At 43.5% G+C, this 25590-nt stretch overlaps 2 protein-coding genes across 4 annotated transcripts in view; one reads left to right on the forward strand and one right to left on the reverse strand.

The window, feature by feature from the left end:
• Positions 1–25590, reverse strand: part of LYAR (Ly1 antibody reactive) — a 92603-nt gene that overhangs the window by 64805 nt on the left and 2208 nt on the right. Inside the window, exons 1-4 of one of the 3 annotated variants that reach the window (XM_085642427.1) lie at positions 17622–17752; positions 14793–14986; positions 10882–10996; positions 8963–9070 (exon numbers count right to left, since the gene is read on the reverse strand). In XM_085642427.1, the coding sequence (XP_085498553.1) occupies positions 8963–9070; positions 10882–10996; positions 14793–14914 (345 nt within the window). In that variant the 5' untranslated portion in view covers positions 14915–14986; positions 17622–17752. Of the gene's footprint in view, positions 1–8962; positions 9071–10881; positions 10997–14792; positions 14987–17475; positions 17753–25590 lie in introns of those variants that run through there. The other 2 variants (XM_085642428.1, XM_085642429.1) reach the window with 2 other exon arrangements.
• ZBTB49 (zinc finger and BTB domain containing 49) overlaps positions 17630–25590 on the forward strand; it is a 174205-nt gene continuing 166244 nt past the window's right edge. Inside the window, exon 1 of the mRNA XM_085642425.1 lies at positions 17630–17767. The gene's annotated coding sequence lies outside the window, so the exon portion shown is untranslated. The remainder of the gene's footprint in view (positions 17768–25590) is intronic.

Below are 25590 nucleotides of genomic sequence, written 5' to 3' on the forward strand. Positions count from 1 at the left end.
TTATACAAGAATCATATTGGTTCAATAAACATTGAAAATAGTCCCACTGTGTATTCCTTGTATATTCTCTGGGAAAAAGAGAGCATGTGTGACTGAGCAAAAGGGTTCTAGATCTGTTAACACGATCCCTGGGGGGGACAATGGTGTCGCAAAAGGGTTCTAGATCTGTTAACACGATCCCTGGGGGGGACAATGGTGTCATGTTCAGTGGCTGCCAGAACCATTTGCTACGAGACTAGGTTTATGGATACTTATGGTAGCACTGTGAGCTAGTTGGCCTATGGGACATTATAGCCTCAGGGGGTGCATGAAATCAGTTTAGCACCATCCCAACGATTTTGCTGTCCACAAACCCACTGTTCCTACCATAGGGTAGAAACTAAATGACAATAGCCTTCTTTAATAAAAGTCAGGGAAGTGGTCACTTGAGTTCAGGTGGTGGAAATCGGCAGTAATGGAGGCACATGTGCCCTCACGCTCTCAGAGACACACTCAATGATGGAAAGGCAATGTACTGCAGCACGGGTAGAGAAAGACAAGCTCTAACAGCTAACGGGGAACAGTGCTGCTTGCAGGAGACTCATAGATGCGATGATGAAGTGTGGAACTACACGGACCTCTTGCCAGGGATCAGCGTGCTCACCACTACAAGAAAGATTCAGCTGCAGTTGCTCAACAGTGCCGCTCACCATGGGAATTCAATGCGGCTAAACAACACAGGCTTTCACAGTGCCACTTCACAAAGGAGAAGTCATAATGCTGAAGAATGGGCAGAGGTCACATGGGCCCCCACAAGTGGGATAGTTTTGCTTGAGGAAGTCATAGACTCATAATGAAGGGAAGAGGCCACCCTGACCTGCAACTAGGCATCGGTGCATCCATCAGGGTAAGACAGATGCAGTGGAGGGTGCGATGGTGCACAGGCTCTCACACTCATCTTGGTGAACTTAGTGCAACTGCAACATCTCAGGACTCTAGGTCATCTGTAGTGTAGGTGCCTCTGAACTTCCTCCTCACAGTAGGGAACATAGATGCTGGACTTAATTCTCTAGTGTGTATTGGGCTATGTCTGCACACACAAGGCGGTGCAGCAGCTGCAATAGCACCAAGTCTTGTTCCCAGACCTGGCGTAGAGTTCCTATGCTAATACTGGAGATTTTCTAAGATGTTGCCTCTAGTTTCAGCCTGCTTCTGTAGGTGTACCAAGCTCTTCCAGGTAATATGGCAAATAATATACAGTACCAAGGTTTCTGTTTATATGCAGGACAGAGCAGCAGGCCTCCAACTGACTGGCCACTCAGATTCAAAGTAGTAGGAGACTACAAGACTAGACAAATGCAAGGATCAATAGCTCTCGTGTTATTTCAAAACCATCACATTAGAGGAGTTGAATAAATAGATCAAATACTAGTACAGAAGTAAACAAAACATGCGAAGTAAAACCTGACCTCAGAAAACAGAATTCTTCTTCTTTTCGATAAAGTATGTGCACAAAATGATCATATACATACATAATCACACCCATGCTAAGTTGATAAACTAACAGAAATTGTGTCTTTAATAATAGGGTGAAAAAGAACATTCAAACAGCTGCATTCTAATCCCTGACATTGTAATAGGAAAACAACAAGAAAACCTTCGGAAGAATAAAAAGGTGGCAGCCTTCCTAAAGAACAGCTGTGAGTGAACTGATCTGAGGTAGGGTGAAGGAGGGTGCTATATTGCTGTGGATTTAAGAAGTGAAGTGAGTGATCTGCACGGTTGTGCTGGATCTGTATGACCCTGTGTAACTGGAGAGAATCAGACTGTAGAGACCTGTTGATAGTATACTGCTTTATGTGCTCCCAAAAACAAGGCTTTGCTGTTTCATAGAAGATCTTAAACACTACAGAGAATGTTTAAAAGTTGATCCTCTGCTGGAAAGGCATCCTATGGAAGTTATGTCTGGCTTAAGAGAAGTGATCAAGATTTCTGAGGTGGGATAGGCGACAAATTTAGCTTTGAATCCTTAGTAATTCTTGGGAGGCTTCAGGTTGCCAAGGCTTATATTGTTACAACAGTCAATTTGTGAATCAACACAGGCCCAGACTACTTTGTCACAAAGTTCTTATGATAGAAAGTCTATGATTTGTTCAAGGTAGTTTAAGACATAAAAGCACAATGTTGAAGCTGCATTCACTTGTACTTTCAAGACAGGCACCCTGTCGAGGAAAACCCCACCCAGCCCAAGAGATCTGACCTAAGCTGTAGCAGAGAGGACTCACCAAAGGAGGTGTGATGCAAGATGGCGAGGGAGCCACTTTCAGATACATATGGTTTCTTTTATTAGCTTTCAATTGAAGGAATATTTAGACCTCTAAGTCTGAACCTCTAACAGGAATTCTAGTGGATGATGACGGCGCTTGGTGATCAAGCCAAAAAATCAGTTAAGTGCCATTTGCATAACAAACTGCAAAATAGGCATGCAATATGATTAGTTGAGTCAGAGCAGGCAGATGTACTCTGAAAGCATTGGTGAAGCTATAGATCCTTGTGAGACTAATTCAACTGCGCAGTTCTTGGACCGATAAGGTGGCAGTGTCACTGACTGAGAACGACCTTAGAGAAAGGAGGTATACCATGATTCTACCAGTCCCTGTGATTCCTAGTTCTCTAAGCTTGGCCAGGAGAACCGGTTGGTATACCGTGGTCAAAAGAAAACAAGCATTTACAATGCAATAGGTCTCGCATTTACGCGAGTTTGAGCTATTCACATTGCAAATAACAATGCCTTTTATTTGTGTTTTCGTTTTTCAAACATAAATGAAAGGCATCGTCATTTACAATGCCAATAGCTTAAACTTGCGTAAATGCGAGACCTATTGCATTGCAAATGCTTGTTATTTCATGCTTTGTTTTACCTATCTGTGCATTTTTCTGCAGCTTGAATATACCAGGGAACTCGACCGGAAGCTATTGCAGCGCTCTACATAAACACCGGTTATATTACACAATGTCAGATTCCATTTTTCAGGCATGGGGAGATTAAGTGGTTTTCCCAGAATCGCAGTATGTTGAGCCAACGCCAAGACTTCAGCCTGGTTACCCAGCTCCAAAGTCGGAAGCTTTGGCCAGTAAGCCACATTCTGGGTAGAGCGAGGGGGCAGGCAGAAGACACATTAAAGTCCAGTTCGTCATGGGATCGAGGTTCCAACATGAGTTCGAATTGAGCCAGGCTCGAACTTTCAGTGGATCGCCCACATTTAATCTGCAGCATGTGCATAAAGTGCCCGTGATGAAGACCCACGTGGGTGTGCAAATAACCATCTTAATTCGATGCACGTTGTGTTCTATTCTTTTGCATCGCGCTCAAGATAAACAAAGGAAATTGCCACATTTGGAGATGCAGAAAATGCAAACCAAATGCTTTTTCAGAAAGAGAGTAGGTGGTTACATAGATAGGTCAATATGGACCAACAGCTCACTGTAGGCTGCAACATCACAGGTTGTGGTCAGTCTGCAGCTCTGTGCTCAAAATTAAACTGCAAATCCATCTGTAAATGGATTTATCTATCTCATGCATACGCTTCATGTCTGTATTTTTACCAAGTTATATATTCAATTACGGATGCTATGTGCAGCGCTCACTCTCCCCAGCAAATAGGTAATGTTTCGAGGCACTTCTAAAAGCTGGGCAAGTTACAACGCTCTTGAAGCAAAACCCTTTGCAGGGGTGTTACAAATCTGCCATGTTTCCCAGTTCAATGAATAACTCGATAGCCTAGTCTTGGTGTTTCCTTTGAATTGTAGGGATGGTGGTCCTAGTTTTGTCCTGGGTTAGGGTTAAGTAAGACTATAAGGCGCAGAATTCTAAGAAAAACGGCACTCTTGCTATGAAATGTGTTATTTGTATTGTCTTCTGTACTAGGAAGTAAGCAGAACCCTCCTAAATGCAAGTTTACAAGACGGCGCAAGGGTTTTGGCCTTTATTTTACACAGCATTCTATTGAGGTACTATTTCAGATGAATCATAACTACAATACCCAGAATGCATTGAGCTTGAACATCTGGCACAATATTCTATTAATCTTGCTTAGGTACAGCGCATGTGCGATACACGAGCCACCATTCTCACTGCACTCCCTCCTCAAGCAATGTTCGGTGTGCAGTAGCTTTGCTCACCAAGGGCAGCCCAGCAGCATATACATAACTGCATATTGTGCACACAGAAGAGTGAGGCTTTTCTGACACGTACAGGCGTGCCAGAACGTGTGTGCCTAACCTTTGATGCAAGAAACCAATCCTTGCACCACACATGTGGTACACCTTGGCTTTAACAATGCCTGGAAGTTCACAAGTAAACCTATACCATCTACGCCGGAGAGCTCCCGATTGTTTTCTTTGCAATATAAGCGTCCTAGTCATGATCACAACAGTACCAGAATGCAAAGCAAAAACACAGCGCTGGTAACTTCTCGTACGGGGTCTAAGGTACGACGATTTAAAATATAACGGACTTGCTGACCCGCGTTTTTGATAATGCTGCTCTGCCTATAGGAAGGCAGCTAGACCTTAAACTGAAGTGAACTTTCAATGCCCACGTGCTTTGCGAAACCACGTACCTTGCTTCACATTCAAGGCCCCAATAAAAGTCACGCTTTAAAACACAGTGCTTGGTTTCCTCGGAAGGCCACTTCACTCTGCTTAAACCTCAGATCGGCTGTGGAGTCCCTAACTTTAAGAAATACCGGTGCTTAATTTGCGCAGGAACTTGCAGGTGGTGGAACCGGCACTGATTTTTGGGAACCACTTCCATGAACTTATTTTTCATCATTATTTGGCGACAAGCAAAAAAAAAATAGGGGGGGGGGACAAAAATAAAGATACAAAAACTGAAATAGAGAGGAATGTGCAAAAGTGAGAAGACGTAGGGAAGTGGAAGAAAGGACGGAAATCAAAGCTACACAAGCTAACCGTAATCTAACCATTCGAGAGCGCCAATTTTGCGCTCCTAAGAAACCTGCGCTCGTGATTTTTCCTCAAATTAAGCACTGAGACGAAGTACTCCAGGCTTAGAGTCTCTCACCTTGTCCTAGCAGGGCAGTCAGCAGCGCGGCCAGCAGCCCAGTCCTCCGGAGGCGGGGGGAATCCATCACTTTACAGGCAGGCAGCACTCGAAGGGGCTCTGAGTGGAAGCAGCACGCGCACCCGCAGCTGAATGAACGCTGACCTGCCTCGTGCGCCTGCAGCTGGTGAGCGGGGCCTTCCTGGCGCGCGATGATGCAGAGGGCTCCGGTGCCGCGAGACTGGCCTCCCTTGCCGAGGCAGACTCTCTTTCACAGTCCTCCTCGCGGGACGCCTGGGGGAGGGCAGAGGGGGAGGTGTGCGGTGCTGCGGAGGCGAGCAGAGTCAGACCTGGTGCCTGGACTCAAGTTAAACGTATTTAGCATGTGTCCTGCAGTCTGACAGCCTCCCCCTCTCGGCTAACCTGGCGCGATGTGTCTCGGGGGACGAACGATATTTCACAACCCTTTTCATGCCAACCCAACTTCAAGGCACGAAGGTCGAGGTCTCCAGTGATTTACTCAAACCTTTCAATCTACCTCTAACTCAAACCAGATGATAGAATTCGGATACTGTGAGGAGTAAGCCCATACTCGCCCCCACCGAAGTTCTGCATGCCATTAGTTTACAGTCACACATAGATGTGATGGAAAAGCTTTCTGTCCGAGAAACCTTTTTACGTCTATAGTAGTGTTATCTGGAAGCAATGCGGAATAACGGGCAAGTGAAACAAGCATTGGCCGCACGCGCGCCTCACGCTTAAAGTTAAAAAAAGAACGGTGGTGCGAGACGCCGGCGTTTAAAAGAGCGGTGGGCGGGGCTTAACGATTTCTATTCGTTGGTCTGGGTTACCTGCTAATTAGAAGCCCTGGAGCAGAGGAAACCAGCCAGGCGGAGCGTGGCGCGCGCGCGCTTGGGGGCGGGGGAGCGGACCCTTTGAAGTGCTCCCAAAAAGCGGATTGCATGGCGGCGCGATGCGCGTGATTGTGCGCGTGCTAGCCATGCAATCCGCTTTTTGGGAGCACTTTTCAAACCCGTATTCCATAGTCTCGCTTTGCGATCGCTTACGCAATAGCAAGGCGAGACCTAAAAATAAACAACTCACACAAAGGCTTTTAAGCCATGCCTTTATCCCTCAAGCTTCCTTACAGACCAAATTACTCCCAATTTCATTAACTTATTTTTCAGCTATTGAAGTAGGAGAACCAAGAACCTTACTGTAGGGATAGTCGCACACTACAATCCATTATGAAGCACAAAAACAAATAGGATGTAGAACCGGGATAAAGTAAATTCATTCATCTACTGCAGCAACAATTGTGGCTCTAGTAACCATCTCAACAGGAGATCAGAGAAGCAAAACCCAAGGAAAAAAGCCACCCATCACTTTCCTAGTGAATTGCATCTCTGTAATTCTAGGGAAAGATTTTAACTGGTGTGTCGGAAAAAGTTTCAAGAAATGATCTTTTCTCATATGTACCCAAGTACAACGACAAATCTAAAATAAGGCGCTATTTTCTCCGTGCTGTACCTGAATCTTACAGTAACTGTCTGAATTCAGTATGTCCAGGACTTCAGAAATCCTAAACAGAAACACGCTCAAATTAACAAGTATTTATATCTCCATTGGGAAATGAACTATACATATTTATTCTAATGTGACCATTACATTTCAAGCTAATGGCAGGAATATTCGTGCTTTTGAGATATTTCACATATTTAACACATCCAGAATTCCTCTAGGTAGAGCAAAGACAATTGCTTCTTTAAATCTCATATATATTATGTTATGTTAAAGGCACCAATAGAGTGCATGACTGCCCCGGCAACAGGGATTCCCAGCGCTAAGTCTTAGCAGAGCGGAAGAGCGAGGAAAAGAACAGAACAACTGGAGAAAGGCGGCAAAAGGCATTAACTACTAAAGACAAGACAATTTTCAAGAAGTTCAGGAGGGGCTACCACAAAACTATAAAAAGGGACAAAAGGTATACTAGATGAAATATATCAATGAGTCACCACAAGCATTTTCAAAGAATTAACACCGGAAGTGTGCAAAATAAGCCCATATGCCTTCCTAAACTAATGTAATGACCTCAGGTCATTTTTTTTTTAAATCTAAGCCTCTAAAATTTGGGAGAACACCAGGATCTGCACTGTCAATCCCTTTCCCACTAATTTGTCTAGACAAGTCACTCCCACTATTCAAACATTTGGAAGAGGATTTAGATATTGAGAGTAGCACTGTAAACAAACCCCACAGGTGTAAGCATGTCATCAGACTCGTACACTTACACCTGTAAGGAACAATTCATCAAAACTTTCAACCAGGATTTCTAGAATGTTTTGTCCCTACATAAAATAAGGTATTATTACAGTTTGGTAAAGTAATCAATTGAAGACCCAAAGATTTGGCCATCAACCACACAATCAGCAACCTGCATTTGGGCAGTAGAAGCTGTGAAAAAGAAGTTAAAACACAACGAAAACATTATGTGAAGAAAAACCATCTTCTACTTGATCGTTAGCCAGAGTTCAGACCCTCAAAAGTTATCAAAATCCATGATTCAACACTACAGTCGAAATCCTTACACACAAGGATAACAATCCAGTTTGTTCTCATAGTGTTCAGCCTCTCAGCTGCATCTGACACAATTGATCATATAATACATTTACACAGGCTCTAGAACTGGGCATGGATCATTGAGAGAACTCTAGACTGGAACAGTGCCCTCCTCCTTGATTGCAGCCACATGGTACAAATTGGGGTCACACCATTATGTCCTATAAAGAATCACAAGGCCCAGAACTCTATTACTGTTCACCTTATACGTGCAACCATTGGCCCACATTCTACAACAACAAGGAGTACAATTTGAACCGTATGCTATCGCACCAACATACTTATTGAATCAGAGGAGAGTAAGTAAAAATGCCCACCACTAAACTCACTAGGCTTCCATCAATCGTTTGGGTGTATCATTGCATGATCATAGAGGAAAGGAGTCAGTTATTGGAAGAGTCTAGCGCGTTGCTGGGCAGTGTTAAAAATTGGGTTTCTGGTTGGCTGAGATATGCACCCAGCCCAAGCAGGAACCACAATCATAGTCAGGGTAAGTGTAGTACACACTAAAATGTTACCTGCGCTCACTCTCTGGTAGCTTGGCACACTGCAGTCAGGCTAAACTAAAGAGGCAATATGTAAAGCATTCACACACACACACGCAACACACTGAAAACACCACGAAAAGACTCCATGCTGTTGTCGAAAAATAGTATCTCTTTTACTGTTTCAAACAAGACCAAAACAACAAAAATTCAATCAATGGTTTACGAGTTCCAATTGCTCAAAGTTATGAATGCAAACACTGTATTGAAAACACGCGTTTCTAGTAGCTCCTTTACGTTAACATTTGAGAAATGATCGGGGTCCAAGAAAAGGATCAGCAAATAGGCTTTCTCAGCGGGTTAGACTGAATAGGTTGCTTCGAAGGCCAAGGAAAGAGTAAGAAAACTGTAGGTCTCTCAAGACCAGTAGAATTCAGGCAAATCCAGCCATCTGGATAACGTGCAGGTTGACATACCACGACCAACCTATACAGCTTACTGATAGCCTAAGACATTTGCTCATCCCCTCTTCTCCAACAGGACATTCTGTGAAAGGCTGTTGGCCATTTCTCCATACCCCAACATTTTTGGGACATTTTCCCCAGGCAGTGTTTTTAACATTGTCACAACTACCTTTATCTTCTTTCTTAGAAGGTATGGAGATCCCAACACAGAAGGATTTGGGGGAGAAGGGTAGGGGGAAGAGAATTGAGGGGGCACAGACTTAAGCCTAATATGCTTTTAAATTGCTTTACTGCATTGGAAAATAATCATGAAAGTAACGAGCATTACGTACAATAATGAGGTAACATACCTGAAATTTTGCTCTCTTCCTAGGAATATTGTCATAAGTACTCATTTGATTTAAAATGTCCCTCAGCTTTGGACTAATGTTAGGATTTCTCATGACTTCATGGACTTTCTATGGAATAAACAACAAACTTAGTTCAGTGGTTGCAAAAATGCAATTCACAACATATTTAAAACAGGAAACTTAACATTTAGAATGTATTTAAAGCATGTGAAGTGCACTTCGGCCACTTTCCTTCGTGTTTTATCATAATTGCAATGTTCAACACTCCGTCCATCATTTCCTTTGGTTTTGCTTTGTTCACCATAAGTTGGCAGGGTATGCTCAGACGTGAGTCCCTTGCTCACTTTGCCACTGGATTCAAGCAAGCCTGGCTGAAGACGGCTGAAATGCCAGAAACCGGTACTAGGAAGCTTGTTTCCGGTCCAGGGAAGACATGGCTTGGCAGTTCGGGCTGGACTGTTCCCATGAGGCACAGGGTCAGACTGATTTGCATATGGCCATGTCTGAACTGGGGTGGCAGAGTGGGCTAAAGAACGGTGGTGGATTAAACCCAGATCAGTTGACTGGGGGGGGAGGGCTTGCAATGTTCAACACTCCGTCCATCATTTCCTTTGGTTTTGCTCCAGCAAGTGACACAGAATATTTATGGTACTGTGAATAAATTGCCAAGTTCATCAGTGACTCCTTCCCTCCACTCAGACACTACTACAAAGAATACACAGGGACTTTTGGCTCATTACATATTTCTGGTCTCAGGTTTACATTGTGTGAGAGATGGTTTAAACATGTTGTTTAAAGAAACATCTTTCCCACATTGGAGGGTACATTGTCAGTTACGGGATTCTGAGAGCTGTCGCCAAAGTATTTAATAGTGGTATGCTTCTCCTCCGTTTACTTATAAGGTATAGCACAAACCAGGACATCTGGAACATTTATAGAAATAATACACCTAGGAAATGCATATAGCCGAACATTGTACCCAAGCACATTAAAACTATGAAATAGAACTCAAATTAATGAGAGCTCAAGCTCTCCTCCTGTCTGTTAGCCCCACAACATTGTTTTTGAGTTTCCATGCACCAAGCAATAACAAGTATAGCCCAATTCAGCAGTCAAAACTGTATGGAACAGGAGATGGCCAAACTTGATAACCCTTTCCACAATATTTATCTTTCGTGTAGTGAAGGATTTTACCAGCCTTTAATAACAGAACAACAGTGATTAGAAGCTGTGAAAGCTTTACTAAGAAAATAACATATACAAGTACAGAGCAGAAACATCAATACAACCTTCCATTTGAACACAGAAAAAAGGTACTGCAGTTAGTCGTAAAGCAAACATGAGTCTTACACTGAACAGTTACAACAAAAGCAGCAACAGTGAAAATTGTCCTTGGGCATATCTGAACTCTCATAGGGAATATAAAAGTGGGGAAAAAACACCTGGTACAGTCATGTAGAAAGTTAAAGTAACATTCGTTTAAACGTGAAGAGAACATCTGTAGAAAAGTTATGTATTACAAATATATTACACATCGCTAGTGAGGCTTCACCTGGAGAACTGTGTACAGTTTCAGGAGTGCTCCACTGTAGGCTTGCATCAGTTTTGTTTTTGAACATGCATACACAGGCTAGTATAAAGGCAAAATAAATGTCTGTCTAATGGACAGAGATCTACTGTCATGGACATGAAACTAGGAAAACAGAGCATGTCCAATTTAAACCTGAAATGCAGGATAACAATCATTTTGTAGGATTGCAGTGTAGTAGGGTTGAGGAAGCGATTATGCCACAACTTCCCCATCGTCAGTGAGTTTCAAGTTCATTGTTAGAATGCGCAAATATATGGCCTGCTAGTAATATGGATATCACAATTATTATTATTATTAATTATTATTGTTATGATCCCTGCTATCTCACCTGAATCCACTGCAGTTGTTTCACCTCCCCTTTGTTAGCTTTCGCTTCGAAGCCCTTGCCACCGTATTTCTGATCTTCGCTTATGCATTTCAAATGATGCTTATAATCATCACCCCTTGAAAAAGAAAATAAATACAGAAGTTACAGAATTATAAGAAACTATCAGAAAACCAACAGCCAAGAAAATAGGGCAGAATAATACCCAAGATGAAAGGTCGAACTGCTACATTTAACTGTTCACTGAGTAGTGCTTCTTATAATTAAAAGAAAAAAAAATACAGAAGGTGTCTCTAAGCTGTCAGGGCCGTGCTGTTTAGAACAGTGGGCATTCTGCTCCTAGAGAAACTCCAAGTAAAAAGATACATACTAGTCTCCCTATCCCTCCAATATGGTCCCCAGTAGCAACAACCAATCATATAAAAGGACACAAAAATCCCAGCACGACCTGTTTTTTTGTTTCTGCACTGCTCTGAGTGCTGTTCATGTTCCTGTTTATTCAGGTAAGTTGGGGGCGGTGGTCCTGCTTTAGTGGATTCTTGGGCCCCGTTCTAAAGTGGGAGAGCTGCTTTTCAGTATTGACTGATTTTCCTCCCCCTTGGTTGGCACTTTGGGCATTTTTCCCCTGCCCTGCTCTAGTGGACACTGGGTTTTGCCGTGCCTGTCTTTGTTGTTTATGCTGCCGAGTCCTGCTTTAGTGGGCTCAACGTCTGTTCGTTATTTCAGCATGTTTATTTTCATTATTGTTGCAGAGTCCTGCTTTAGCGGACTCAACGTATTTTCGTTATTTTTATGACTACCTGGGGAGCTGGTGGTTCGCTTGCGATTCCCTCCTGTTTGCAAGTTTTCTTGGATTATACTGCCAAGTCCTGCTTTAGCGGACTTGGCGTATCTTCTTGGTTTTCTTACCTCCCGGTAGTGCTGGTGAGTCGTGTACGAGTTCCCTTCCTCCCGCATGCCTCTCTCATTTTCGGTGTACTACCGAATACTGCTTTAGCGGACTCGGCGTGCCTTGCTTCTTTCCGGCCTCCCTGTTCGCACGCGGGTTCCCTCTCCCTCGTGGTTGTCCGCTTCCATGTCTCCAGCGCTGGGATCTGTAAACACGATGGTGGTCGTGGAGGGGCGTGGCTTCATGCCGTCTTCAGTCAGGGTCGGTGCGTGGTATGCTGAGCTTCTTCTAGGGGCTCGTACTGTGACGTACTTAAATTGGGAATGCCAAAACCGGCCTGAGGCATTTTCTTTCTGGCTTACATGGATATGGTACGCTTTTTAAGCGCTCCTGCTTGCCGTAGGTGTATTGCAGGTCGTTATTTGTTTAGCGCCTATGAAGGCTGATGCTGAATTAGATTCTGCTGCCAAGGAGGGTTCTTCTGGTTCTCAGGACGCAGTACCTTCCCTTGCGTCGATACAACAAATGATTAATGATGCTGTAGCGGCTGCCTTGAATGACAAGGACTCTGTTCCTCCCTCTAAGAAAGCCAGATGTGATCCTGGTCCTTCCCATGAATCGAAAGGAGAGAAATATGTGGACCTTAAGGGTCGTTTTGTACAGGGGTTGGATCTTAAGGATGTTCTTCAACACATCCGTTCCAACCTGCTGTTTCCCGAATCCGAGGTGAATGTGGAGGATGCTGATTTCTTTGCACACTATCAAAGAAAGGAACCCGAGTCGTTGCCTCTCCACTCCTCTGTTTTGAGAGTGTTTGAGACGGAATGGAAGGATGTGAATAGGAGTAACTTTCCCCGGTTTCTGGCCAAACGATATCCTTTGCAGGACTTTGCAGTTAAGTTTCCTGCCTCTGTGAAGGTGGATTCTTTGACGGCGGGCATGTCCTCTCAGGGGACTATTATTTCAAAGGCTGCTTCCCCGGCTGATCCGGTTGATAAAAAAGGTGGATGCTGCAGTGAAACGCACTTTTTCCACTGCCAATTTTTCCATTACAGCTGCTGACTATTCCTCTATGCCATCCAATCTTTGCTGAAAGATTTCCAATCCTTGGCTGAGTTGTTAGACCAGAGAGAGGACATTTCCCCCACGCTCACTCTGATGGAACAGCAGATTCGCCTGCTTTCGGACATCTCCTTTGAGTCTTTGGGAGCAGCAGCTTTTACTGCGGGTTCTTCTGTGGCTGCTCGCCGCTAGTTGTGGTGCCCATCATGGAAAGCTGATTCTGCGCAGAAGGGTTTGCTCACGAAGATCCCTTTTTCTGATGTGAAGTTGTTTGGTGCCCCCTTGGAGGATGTGGTCAAAAAGTCTGCGGAGGATCATAAACTGCTGGCTCGGGAGAGGGCTGGGTGTTCCCGCTTTTTTGGGGCTCAAAGAGCCTTTGGTCCTGCCTGTCAAGGGCAGGCTCCTCAGCCCTTTCGTGGAAGGGGGTGTGGCCAGGGTGCTCCTTCCTTTGGCAAATTCCTCTTCTGCCCCCTCCAAGTCATGACTGGATTGCTCCAGGAGTGGGTCCTGTGGGGGGGGGGGTCGGCTGTCTCTGTTTCAGGACACCTGGAAACATACTGTTTCGGATCAATGGGTTCTTCAGGTGGTGTCGGAAGGTTTTTCCCTTGGCTTCGTCCGGACTCCCCCAGACTGTTTTCGGGTCACTCCTTGCCCCAGGGACTCTCTGAAGATGATGGCTCTGTTGGAGGGCATCCGTTATCTCTGTGGTTCCCTCTCATCCTATTCGGGGGCGTTCTACTCGCTCTGTTGCTGTTTCTTGGGCTGCCTTAAAGGGTGTTTCCATGGAGGATATTTTCAGGGCTGTCACTTGGTCTTCTCCTAATACCGTCATGCCTCATTATCGGCTTGAGGTTGGTGGCGGCACTTCTGTGGCCTTTGCCTCTTCAGTCCTGGACTCTGTGGTTTCTTGAAATGTGTCTCTCTCTCTCCATGGCTGTTAATAAAGTTTGTTTTATACTGCCTTCCTTGTGTGGGCTGTGTTCCTTACATGAAGCTGATATTGCTTTGGTAGCAGCTCACTAGTGATTACTGTGGCGAGGAAGACAGACGAGGAGGTAATGCCCCGGTTACTTACCGGTAATCTTTATTACACCGAGTCCTAGTCTTGCTCGCCACAGTATAGTTTCCCTTCTCTCCCGGCCCTATGTGGTGGTTCCATGTCTATGGCTTTGTTTTCAGGTTGTGCTGGGATTTTTGTGTCCTTTTATATGATTGGTTGTTGCCACTGGGGGCCATATTGGAGGGATAGGGAGCCTAGTATGCATCTTTTTACTTAAAGTTTCTGTAGGAGCAGAATGCTCACTAGTGATTACTGTGGAGAGGAAGACTAGGACTCGGAGTAATGAAGATTACCGGTAAGTAACCGGGGCAACAACAGCTCTGAGCATCAAGGATGAGCTATCGTCGAGATCAACTTTAAAGCGGAATTTGAATACGTATTACCTTCATATTTAAATTATTTTAAATATGCACCTTTAAAGAAGCGGTTTGAAAATGTCGTAAATAAAAGCAATTTGGAACCCTTTAACAATTACAATAAATTAAAAGGCAGGCAAAACTAGTAAAATAGTAGAAAAGTGATTGCAGCATCAAATATTTCAATACTATATTGCTGGGTCTCCGGGTGTCACAGAATTTTGGATTTTAATAGGGGTTTGTCGTGTTTTTTTGGCTGGAGAAGTTTTCCTTCTCCAAGTCAGCATGGGACAGCTCTATCTTTACATCCTTTTCTACTGTAGAGCAAAAGTTTAGTTTATAAACATCATACTTGGAGCTATGCCTCTGAAGGAGGGACCCATGTTGAACAAGAGCAGGAATGCCATAAACAGCTTACTCCACCCATAAGTAATATTTTAGAAAGCAAAAATGGCACTGAGCTTTGGATCCTGTTGGTCTAGATCAAGTTGACTGGGACTCTACCCATCTTCATTTTAAAACAGGTAAGAACACTTTAAGCACTTACCAAAAGTCTTTGCCACAATCAATACAAGAAAGGCATGTACTGCTACGGCATACATTTAAGTGTTTTTCCACTTGCACTTTCTTCAAGGATTCCCCGCATGCATTGCAAGTGAAAAATACCATTTTGGAAATGTACTCAAACTAGAAGATTCTTTTGAAAAACAGCAGCCGGTCTGCAATCCTTTTGCATTATTCCTGTAAGAGAAAGGTAAAGTTATGGTTTGTTTAGATTTTGTCATAGAATGTTATTAATAAAATCGCTGAATGAAAGAATTATAAAAAAAGAACCCAGAAAGGATGCACAGGAACAGGACCAAAAGTGTGACCTTGCAATGTTATTCATGAGAGTTACATTTTATTTTTTTTAAATGTCACATGAATATAACAAATGACAGAAGAAGCAGCAATGGTAAAGCAAAAAGCTCAAGGGAAACACATGAGGACTCAGGGGACCAATAAACAAGCAAGAACCATCACAGTGGCTGAATAACTAACCACCTAGGCTAGCTAATACAAAGCGTCAAGGAAAAGTCAGGCTCTAAATCATCAGTGGAAAAAGGAGTAAATCAGAGAATAAACCTTCTTCACTTGGCATACATTTCTGGAACATCCCAACTCACAATAAGCTAGCATCATTAGCTTTTCAAAAAGTATCCAGAGTCCTGCTTTCCCTAGCCCAAACGATAGAACTTCCCACCCTTTTATTACTATTTTACACTAAGTAAATTGTTGTTCTCAGTCTAGGATTTAGTTACAAATACCATTTTTCTACTCACACCACTATTTTCTTTCCAGAATATGAAATATCAATAATTCTCAGTGCAAGTCGTTAAGGAAAATGTCATATTAATTAGCAACATTCTAAAACAATTAAGCAGCAGTTCCTCGCCAGGCAAAACTGAAGTACATTTGATAAGTTCCAAGGGCATAACACGGGCACAGATAAACCCGTAAAGGGACGACAGTCATCAACCTTCTCTGGCATTACATACCACTGTAAATTCTCCTCTTGCTGGACCTATTTTACTACTGTGGAAACACTACTTTAGAACGTTCTACTTATTCTATAATTCTGCTATAATGCTGCAAATCTATGCTGCTTGTTTCAATCGCAATCTGCCAGGTATTACATAGTCAAATTTCCCTTTGTGATGATCGTCACAAGCTCCTTATTACTTTTCAAATTGTTTTCGAGTATCTCTCAACCCTCAATACCCCACTTTTCGAGTATATACTACATGGATTCCTCCTTCTTTGTGTGACCTTTGTAACGTTCACCATCTTTGCACTACAGTACCCATCTCCCAGACCTTCAGTCTTCGGAATGACTTTTTCAGTAATGCCCTATTACTTGCCATTGGAGAGGAGACATCTAGAATTTCTTTTATAAGGCCTAAACTACGTTTTCCCAAATCCAGTCTTTGAAAGCATCATAAGAAGAGAGAACAATGGCTTTGTTAAGTCACTAAGTCCTGATATTTCAGCAACTGACTCAGCACAATGTTTCTTTTAAGGAGTACATAAGACAAACAAATTAAATATCCCTAATCCTCCTTCAAGAACATTGATAGACAATTCAGATTCTCTCACTGTTGATGAAACCCACACGAGACGCTGATGAACTCGATCACCTACTATTCATTTACAATATAACTGAAAAAAAGCATGCTATGTTCAACGCAAAGATCACGTCAACTCAAACCATATTCCACTTGACTACTTATCAGCCTTTGAAGCACACTGCATCATGGGCACAGCTACCTTCAAAATCATGAAATGCAAGTTAATCCTCACTTAATGTGCTTTAGTGCAATTGTGCAATATAGTTAATTGCCACTGTAAGCCACGACCTAAAACAATAATTTTGTCTTTTGTCTAAGTAAAAGAGTAGTGGCGTTGGTCTATCTTTCAAAGTAGGCGGGAAGCAATCGGACTACAATATGGAGTTTGGCAAGTCGGTCATACATAAAGAAAGAAACGGAGGAGCTAGAATACATTTCTGCTTTTTCAGTCACTCTGTTAATTTCTTAAACGTATCCATTCATTGAACCAGCAAGTACCCAGACCCACGTTCGTGAATGTAATTCTATTAATATTTTTGAAATTCCATAAAGTATGCCCCAAATAGACAGCTTAGCCTAGATCGAAGAATGAAATACATGGTCATGAGGTCTAGAAAGATCAATAAATGATTCATATAGTTTGTGGCGCTTTAAGCATACACATCGATGCATGATCTAATTTATTGCCAAGGCATCATTATCAAAGACACTATAATTTTACGAACACATAGTAGAAGGGGGCTTATATGTACACTATCAACCTTTTGAAAAGTTGACATACAAAAGCAGTGCCACTGCACCAAACACCACACTGACAGCGTGCAGAGTTCGTGATTTGTTCTATAACATTTTGTATGTGTCGGTAAGTAGGAGACACGGACGGAAAGCAAGCGAACAGCTGACTGGATAGGGACGATGGTGGTTTGGTGCCCGGTTAAACCCATGCCACCAGGGAACATATTCACATACCTGGACTAGGCTTACATATTAGTGCATCCTGGGAGACGTAGTCTACGTTTATCTTAATTAAGCCAATTAGACTAACGCATAGAGGATTTAGGAATAGAGATCTGTAAAAATCAAAGTCTAGAAACGGGAAACTGGGCCATCTGGCCAACCTACGCCTGAAACGCCTAGTTATACGCGTATCCCGCAAGGATGCTGGTGGTCGCTGTACGCTTGCGTGGGTTCTTATACGCAGCAAGATGAAAGGCACTTTTTGAGCCGTGATCTGCCATTTCTCTCTTTCGATAGAGGTTAGCACTCACCCGCCTGTCTCTCGCGCTGCACCCTGACCACAGCGTTTCAAACGCTACGTCCGCAGAAAGAGGAAGTGACCTCTAGAAGCACCGGAAGTAAACAGTAATGGGACCGTAGTCGAACTGTGTGCAGCAGCAGCAGATTCGGAGTGGAGGTGAGAGTAGGGTATGGGGGAGTAAAGAGAAACGCAGCTAATGCTCGCCACGTGTCGGTGTACAAACAAGTAACACAACACACTTTTTCATATGTTGTCAGCGCGTAGCAATGAAATGGTTCTGATAAGCTCTACGCTTCTTTGCAATATTATGTGATTGTACATGTTGCTGTCACTCTGGATTTATGCGGTATCGGGAGATGCGTGCTCTTTGTTTCAACGTTTATGCTAGTTTACAACGGGCGTATTGGAACTGTCGAAGGACGTACATGTAGCATAGAAAGGGAGATGGAGCCCAACATACATAGCACCCTTTTTAATACCACAAGTTCCACTTTAAGTTATCAAGCAGATGTAAACAAGCTACAACATGCTAGACACTACCCAATGTATCAGTTCAGTCAAACGAACTATGATTCTCTCTAACTAAAAATCCCACCCAGGACTGCCAGTTAATTATTTTAACATGAATACACGATTTGTGAAATGGGTATAGACTAGTTCGAGAACCGGACGTTAGCACAACAGTTTTATATTCTGAAAAGCCTCGGTTTTGGAAAACAGATGCGAGACGATTGACTTGTAGCGGAACAAGTACAGTTTCTGCAAAGTGGTATCATAAGCGAGGGAATTTGCAGATCCTTAAAAATTCAACACGCCACAAATCGCTTGTGGGTGCTCTCGTGCAGTGCAACGAGATGTTTTAGCCTCCCCCATTATTTTAAAGAAGTGTTAATGTTTTTTTGTTTAAAAAAAAATCTTTTTATTAACAAAGCTCAAGAGAATTGTAGACACCGTATGCATAGTCAAGGTTACACAATCAAGCAGACACCATTTTGCAAGAATGATACATTCACTGAACGATAGGCGGTATACAACACCTTCTGTGCGGGTCAGTTTCTCAAGTTCACCCTCTATATTTCTGCCAGGGCGCCCAGGTTTTTCCCCATTTCTTAGCAGCCCCCCTGCTTTTATAAACCGTTTCTTCAGCACGTTGGCACCAGTCAAGGTCCCGTTTCCATAAGAAGTGTTAATGTTTGACGATTGGCACTAGACTCCGAGCATCTTGTGTGCAGTCCCCCATTTGTCTGATAACATTTGAGCTATTGCATGGCTAGAAGGTAGGGGAACCGCCGAGGAACTGCCGCCACCGCCACTGCACACGGAGGGAGAGGACTACGCCTCCCATGCTGCTCTGCTGCCTGTCGTGCCCGGAGGCGCATTAATAACAGCGCGGCTCCCGATTCGCGGGAACCGCCGAGGAACTGCCGCCACCGCACACGGAGGGAGAGGACTACGCCTCCCATGCTGCTCTGCTGCCTGTCGCGCCCGGAGGCGCATAAGTAACAGTGCGGTTCCCGCTTCGCGGGCGCGCGCCATGCAAAGCCCGGGCAAAGGGCGGGCCGTCTGTGGCCGTCAGGGGCCGAGGGAGGCCGGGCTGGGCTACCCCTCCAACAACCGAAGACAGAGCTAGAAGTACAACTGTATTTTGCCGTGGTGAGTGGCGCCTTTTTCAATTGGTACTTTATGGATGTATAGGGGTTTTGTCATCATGGGCAACCGTAACGCTACCACCCCTGCACGCAAAATTACATCCATTGACACAATGTTGGAGCGGGTGGCGAATATGGTCAGCACTGAGATCGAGCTGACGGAGAGAAGATTGTCCTTGGGGCCCCATTAAACCCCAATGTGAAGCACAAAATGATATAAGTAACCCAGAGGTACTGATACACAGAATTACTGAACAATCACCTCACATCCCTACTGGAGAGAATACATCAGGGTTGGAAGGGCTGGGCTCCATAGGATCGACTGTAAATTTTGAATCTGGGTGTAGTCCAACTATTCCATCAACACTAACCACAGTCAATCTGGCCACAACCCCTAACTCAGAAGTAAGTGGAGCGAGAAAGAAGAGGAAGGTGGTGAGACCAGCCTGTTCTAAACGGAAACAGCCCCCACGCCTGAACTCACAACGTACAACGTTAAATACGTGGATTATGGGCCCCATGTTCCCTGCAGACCCAACTCCCAGTAGTGACTCTATTGACCTAGTTGATGTGGACATCCAAGATAATCCCATTCAGATGAAGTCCACGCAGACTGCTTTTTCTAACTTCACACTTGGGGATACTGCTATAGACATCATAGTTGATACACTGTTTGATCGTATTAAAGGGCTTGTGGACAAAAGTTTTGATAAGTTATGGAAGCGTTTAGATCGTCTGGAATCCCTAACTACTAAGGCAAAATCATCTTGTAGGGAATGCAATGAGCTAGCTCGACAGGTTAGCACCTTGGAAAATCCTTCCCAGAATGTGCAACTGGCTCGTCAAGTGCCCCAAATTGTAAAGTTGCTGCCTGTCCCCCTTGATTCTAATAATAAAACGAGAAACCCCCTAGCCTCTAAGCCATATACTCGATTTGCTAATACTCAAAATGTTAACCCTGTTGATTCTCAAGAGGGTCCGATAGTCAGTACGAGTATAGCTGATACTGGCTTGAGGGGGCATGTAGTATCTAATCAGGATGTCTTAAATTTACCCCCTGCATCCTGCCCATATGTGATAACCCTTGCAGGGGTACCACCACTAGAGAAAAATAAATCAGAGTCCTGGCAACAACTGCGGAATAAATGTGTGGACTGGCTGGCTAAACACAAAGGATGTAGGAGGTCTGATGTACATGAAATTTTAATGGTACGAAGGGTAGGCTGGGTGGGACCTGCAGCAAAACCTATCAGGGGTGATTGCATTGTTGTTAATTTTTCTCGGCCTAGGACTGTCGGATCTATACTAGCAGTAAAAGAGACCAAATGCCTTTTTTCTACAAACATCTGTGCATTACCACTTGGTTTCTTTTATAAACCGTCATCTATACAGTGTCCACTTCTCAGCCCGTCCCACCAGTCAGCTAATAGATTTTGAGCTATTTCTGATTTAGACCATCTTGATTGACTCCCACTCAAATCGGTCTGGTCCATGTGGTAGCCAAGAAAACTTCTAATACCAGTCCTGGGGTGGAAACGATTCAATTAATTGATTGCCCTGACTCAATATTGAAGGTGCTGAGTTGGAATGAGGCAGGTCTGGCCTCAAAATTAAATGTAGAAGATTGGGCAATTATGATAAACACATTCGACATCCTTATGTTTCAAGAAACTTGGGCAACCAAAGAGCTTTATTTCGAACGATATGAGTGTTTTAATACTATTTCCCCTAACCCTAAATATGGCAGACCTTCAGGGGGTCTATCAATATGGGTTAGCATTGCCTCAGGTGGTAGAGTAAAACTAATTCCAACCGAGAATGCTAACTTCCAAGTACTGATCTATATTCGAGGGACTTCCATCTGCTTTATCAATTTTTATAATAATGACTTCGTAAGCACACCTAATGCTAACTTTGTTCACCTTTTTAACTTTATCCAGGACTTGGACAATTTATTGGGAAAGTACAAATTGGCTGGGATATGTCTGGGGGGCGATTTTAATGCAAAGATAGGAGAAGGAACTACTGGGCGGTCTTCCCAATCTATTCTATCTAACCCATGTAAGAGAGGTTATGAGCTATTAGACCATTTATAGAGTAGCAGTCTTTCAAATGTGATGGACATCGCAGCTTCAACCACTAATGATAATCCATTACCTACTTGCAGAGGCTTAGGATGCGCCTCAACTATAGATTATGTCTTCATATCTCCATCTTTAGAAGACTACTTAGTTGAGGCAGAGGTTAGAGCATCCACCTTTGGAGATCATAACCCTATTATGGTCTCGCTAAGGGTGGCCCCTCGACCAAATATTAGAAGAGAACTGGGAGCGGGAAGCCTAGAACTCTCAACCGATAACTTAAGAGTTAAATGGAAGGGTATGGACTGCAGGGAGGTCTTCCAGAAGATGGTAATAACTTATCCATCTCTCTGTGATACTTGTCTTACCTTGGCCGACCCTAACCCAGAGGCAGTTTCTGCTTTTATTTTATTATGTGCAGGTATTAAGGAATTGATTTCCAGACCCACACTCCCACATAAATCTGATCCGAGGTGGTTTGATAATACCTGCTCTAGGGCTAATAGGGATCTCAGAGCAGCCTTATCAGTTTCCCCTAGAGATCCCACTCTTATCAGAACCTTAAGGCACAATTATAAAAGTGTAATTAAATTAAGGCGAGATGTGGTCTTAAAAGGGTACTGGAATAACTTGGTCTGTGTTGCTAAACTTAACAAAACAAATCATTTTTGGTCTGCCACTAAGTCCCTGAGAGCTTTTGGGAATATATCTACCCCCCTAAGCTGTAACATAATCAGTGAGGTGTGGGTTGCTCACTTCTCGAAAATATATGCCCCCCCGACCCAATGCGAAAATACTTTGGAAAATCTTGCTCCTACCCAAATTCAAATCTCCTTGATTGAGGTCGAGGAGGCAATATTCCAAAGTGCGGGAAATAAAGCCCCAGCCCCGGATGGACTGCCTATTGATTTTATAAAATCAAGGCCAGAGTTCTGGGCTCCTCTGCTACTCAACGTTTTTAACAATTTAACCACAACACAAATCCCAAACACATGGTCCACATCTTTAACCCCTTCAGCGCTGCGCGGATTCCCCCGCGGTGCTGAAGGGTTCGAGCGCGGGCGGGGCCATGACGGAACGGTTCCGTCATGAGCACAGCTCAACCGATGCTCATGACGGAATCGTTCCGTCATGAGCATGGAAGGGGTTAATTATTGCTATTTTTAAAAAAGGAGATAGATCAAACCCAAGCTGCTATAGACCTATTTCCCTAATTGATAACACCCTTAAAATATTGGGGAGAGTTCTATTTAACAAGATCAGAACTTGGGCAGAGGATGAAAATATAATAAATAAATGTCAGTTGGGGTTCCGTAGTCACCTTGGCACTGTGGAACAGTGTCTGAATCTTAACTTAATCATAGGGAAATACACCATCGCCCGACAGAGCCCTCTTTATCTGGCATTTATGGACCTTTCGTCCGCTTTTGATTTTGTTAATAGATCTAGGCTCTGGCAATGCCTTTTAAATTATGGGTTAGACAAAGATCTGGTGCACTTTTTAGCTTATCTCCATAGGGACCTAAGGGCCCAGGTAAGGATAAGCATGGACGGGGCAGTGTCTGGAGACATAGTGGTTGGGAGAGGCGTTAGACAAGGGTGCGTTCTCGCCCCACTTTTATTTATTTTATATATTAATGAACTTCATAACGCCCTATCTAACCAAACCACTGATGTCCCTATAATTAATGGTAACAAACTGCCCGCCTTACTATATGCAGATGACGCTGTTTTAATGGGCAGAACACCCATTGCCTTGAGAATTTTAGTTGGGGGATTTGCAGCTTTTATGAATAATTTGGATCTTTGCACAAATTTAAAAAAATCTTTTTTAATGTGTTGTGGCCCTAAGAAACGTTTTATTAACACTATTACTCTGGGTCCCGATTCTTTGACATGCACTTGCACTTATTTGGGTATAGCACTTTCTGACAATGGGTCCTGGACACCACATTTGGCCTATGGATTGTCTAAATTTTCAAGAGCCATAAATTCAGTAATAAATCTCTCCCAACCGAAAAGATTTGAGGTGGTACTGTCCCTACTTAAAACTATAGGACACAATGTGTACCAATCATGACCTATGGGGCTGAAATTTGGGGCCACACAAACTTGAAAAGCGTCCATGCCAAAGAAAATAGATTCTGTAGGAGGCTTTTGGGCATACCAATTTCATCGTCCACCTTTGTATGCCATAACGAGTTAAGAATGCCATACTTGGAAGATTACATTAGGTCACGCCCTGTTTTATTCTGGCTAAAGGTTTGGAAAAACTCTGCAGCCCTATTAACAAGGGAGATTTGAGCAGATTGTCTAAAATGTGATAAGGGCGGTGACATTCCCTGGCTGGCTCAAGTACGGGCAAATTTGACTGCGGTCAATCTAGAGCATATTTTTAAGAACCCTGAACAATTAGATGGTATTGATGGAAAGATTATTCGTAAAGTTTTATATCAACATTATGGGGATGCGAGATATGCCCTGGAATCCGCCAAAGTATCTGGGAAACAATATATTTTAATGACAGGCGTGGGTGGACCCCCATTATGCTCTCCTATTAGTTATCTCTTAAGAGATATTACTCGTTGGGAGCGAAGCATTTTTTTTCGTCTCAGATCGGGCTCAATAAAGTAACTGTTGTGCTTCCCCATGGGTTACCAACCTAATATTGAGAACTTGGTCTGCCCATGTGATAACTTAGGGAAACAGTCTACGCTACACTTTTTGTTCTTTTGTTCTTTTTACCAAAAATATAGTATGCAGTTATTGATACCGTTTTTCAGGGCAAAGGGCACAACGGATTTTAAGGCTGCATACAAAATTATTCTCAAGCTTAAAGATGATGATATACCGAGTGTGTACTTTCTTGAAAATGGCCATTCGTTCACGTCTTTCTATGAATTAATGACTGCTGGATTAGGCTGTACAATACACATTTCTGGATTTTTACTGTTTGTATTTATATTTTGTACTATGCACACTTGCACCTTCATTTATTGCTGCTAACTGTAACCTCTCTGTGATTTAAGGATCTGCCCGTTTTTAGCTGCTTTTTTGTGAAATATTTGCACTTGCACACTGTCACTTTAACATTGCTGATGATATCAAGTCATGGATAACCTAGTAACTTTTAATTGATTAGTTTTAATGTGGAGTGTCTCTATTTTTTAATGATGATGGACTATGCATGCGATTATGAGTAATGTTTGTGCTTTTATGGATAATGCATATCCGAATAAAGATAACGTAACGCTAACGGCAGAACATTATTTTGTTTGTTCATTTGCCGGTTGTCAGAAATCGGGTCTCTAGTTAGCATTGGTATGTTCCATATCCAGGTAGGGACCACAGTCCTAGTCAGGGTAAGTCACAACACAATCTTAAATTATCCTGTACTCACCCCCTGGTAGCTTGGCACTGATCAGGCATGCTTAACTTAGAAGACAATGTGTAAAGTATTTGTGCAATAACTAATACAACAACACAGTAAATACACCACAAAAAGAGTCCAAAACAGTTTAGAAAAATGGAGAGTTTTTCAGCAGCAGCTCTTCCACAATGGCGGAGGAGCGTCGCCCCACTGCCTTGCTCAGAGCTAGCAAATGAAAAATAAAATTATGTTCTTGCATCGTTTTTATTTAGCATTGGCTGGCTCTTAGCCAGCGCTGTAGGGTGGGGCCGAGGCATGGTAGGGGGGAGGCGGAGTGCTACTTGCTCACGCGTGTTAGGCCGGCAGTCTCAGGTCGACCAAAACCAAGCAAGCTAACAAGCCCTTGGAGATCACTCTGGAGGAAAGGCAGAGTTCAGCTCTCCTCACAGTGGAGTCAGAGTGCAGCAGGCTACAGGGCAACAAGCAGAAACGGAGTCCTTCCAGAAACAGTCCATTTGAGTCATTTGCGCAGCACTGCAGTTCTTCTGACAGATTCAGAGTAGGTCCAGAAGTGTGATTTGATGGGGCCAGAGACCATCACTTATACCCACATGGGCCTTTAATGTGAGGAGAAACTTCAAAGAGTGGTTTTGAAGTTCACCAGTGTCCCTTTCAATCCCAGCTCTCACTGCAGACTACCAGTGGGGGGCGGGGGATTATAAGTCCTTTGTGTGGAGTCAGGCCACTACTCTTTGAAGGGTCAGGGTGAGCCCCTTCCTCCCATCTGCACAGGAAGACCCATCAGAATGCAGATGGGTGCTAAATCACACCCAACACTATCCTGTGGCTGTCTAGAAGGAATGCTCAAAGGTATCTGTC

This window comes from Triturus cristatus, chromosome 2_2 (assembly GCF_964204655.1).
Source record: "Triturus cristatus chromosome 2_2, aTriCri1.1, whole genome shotgun sequence".
Lineage (NCBI taxonomy): Eukaryota > Metazoa > Chordata > Amphibia > Caudata > Salamandridae > Triturus > Triturus cristatus.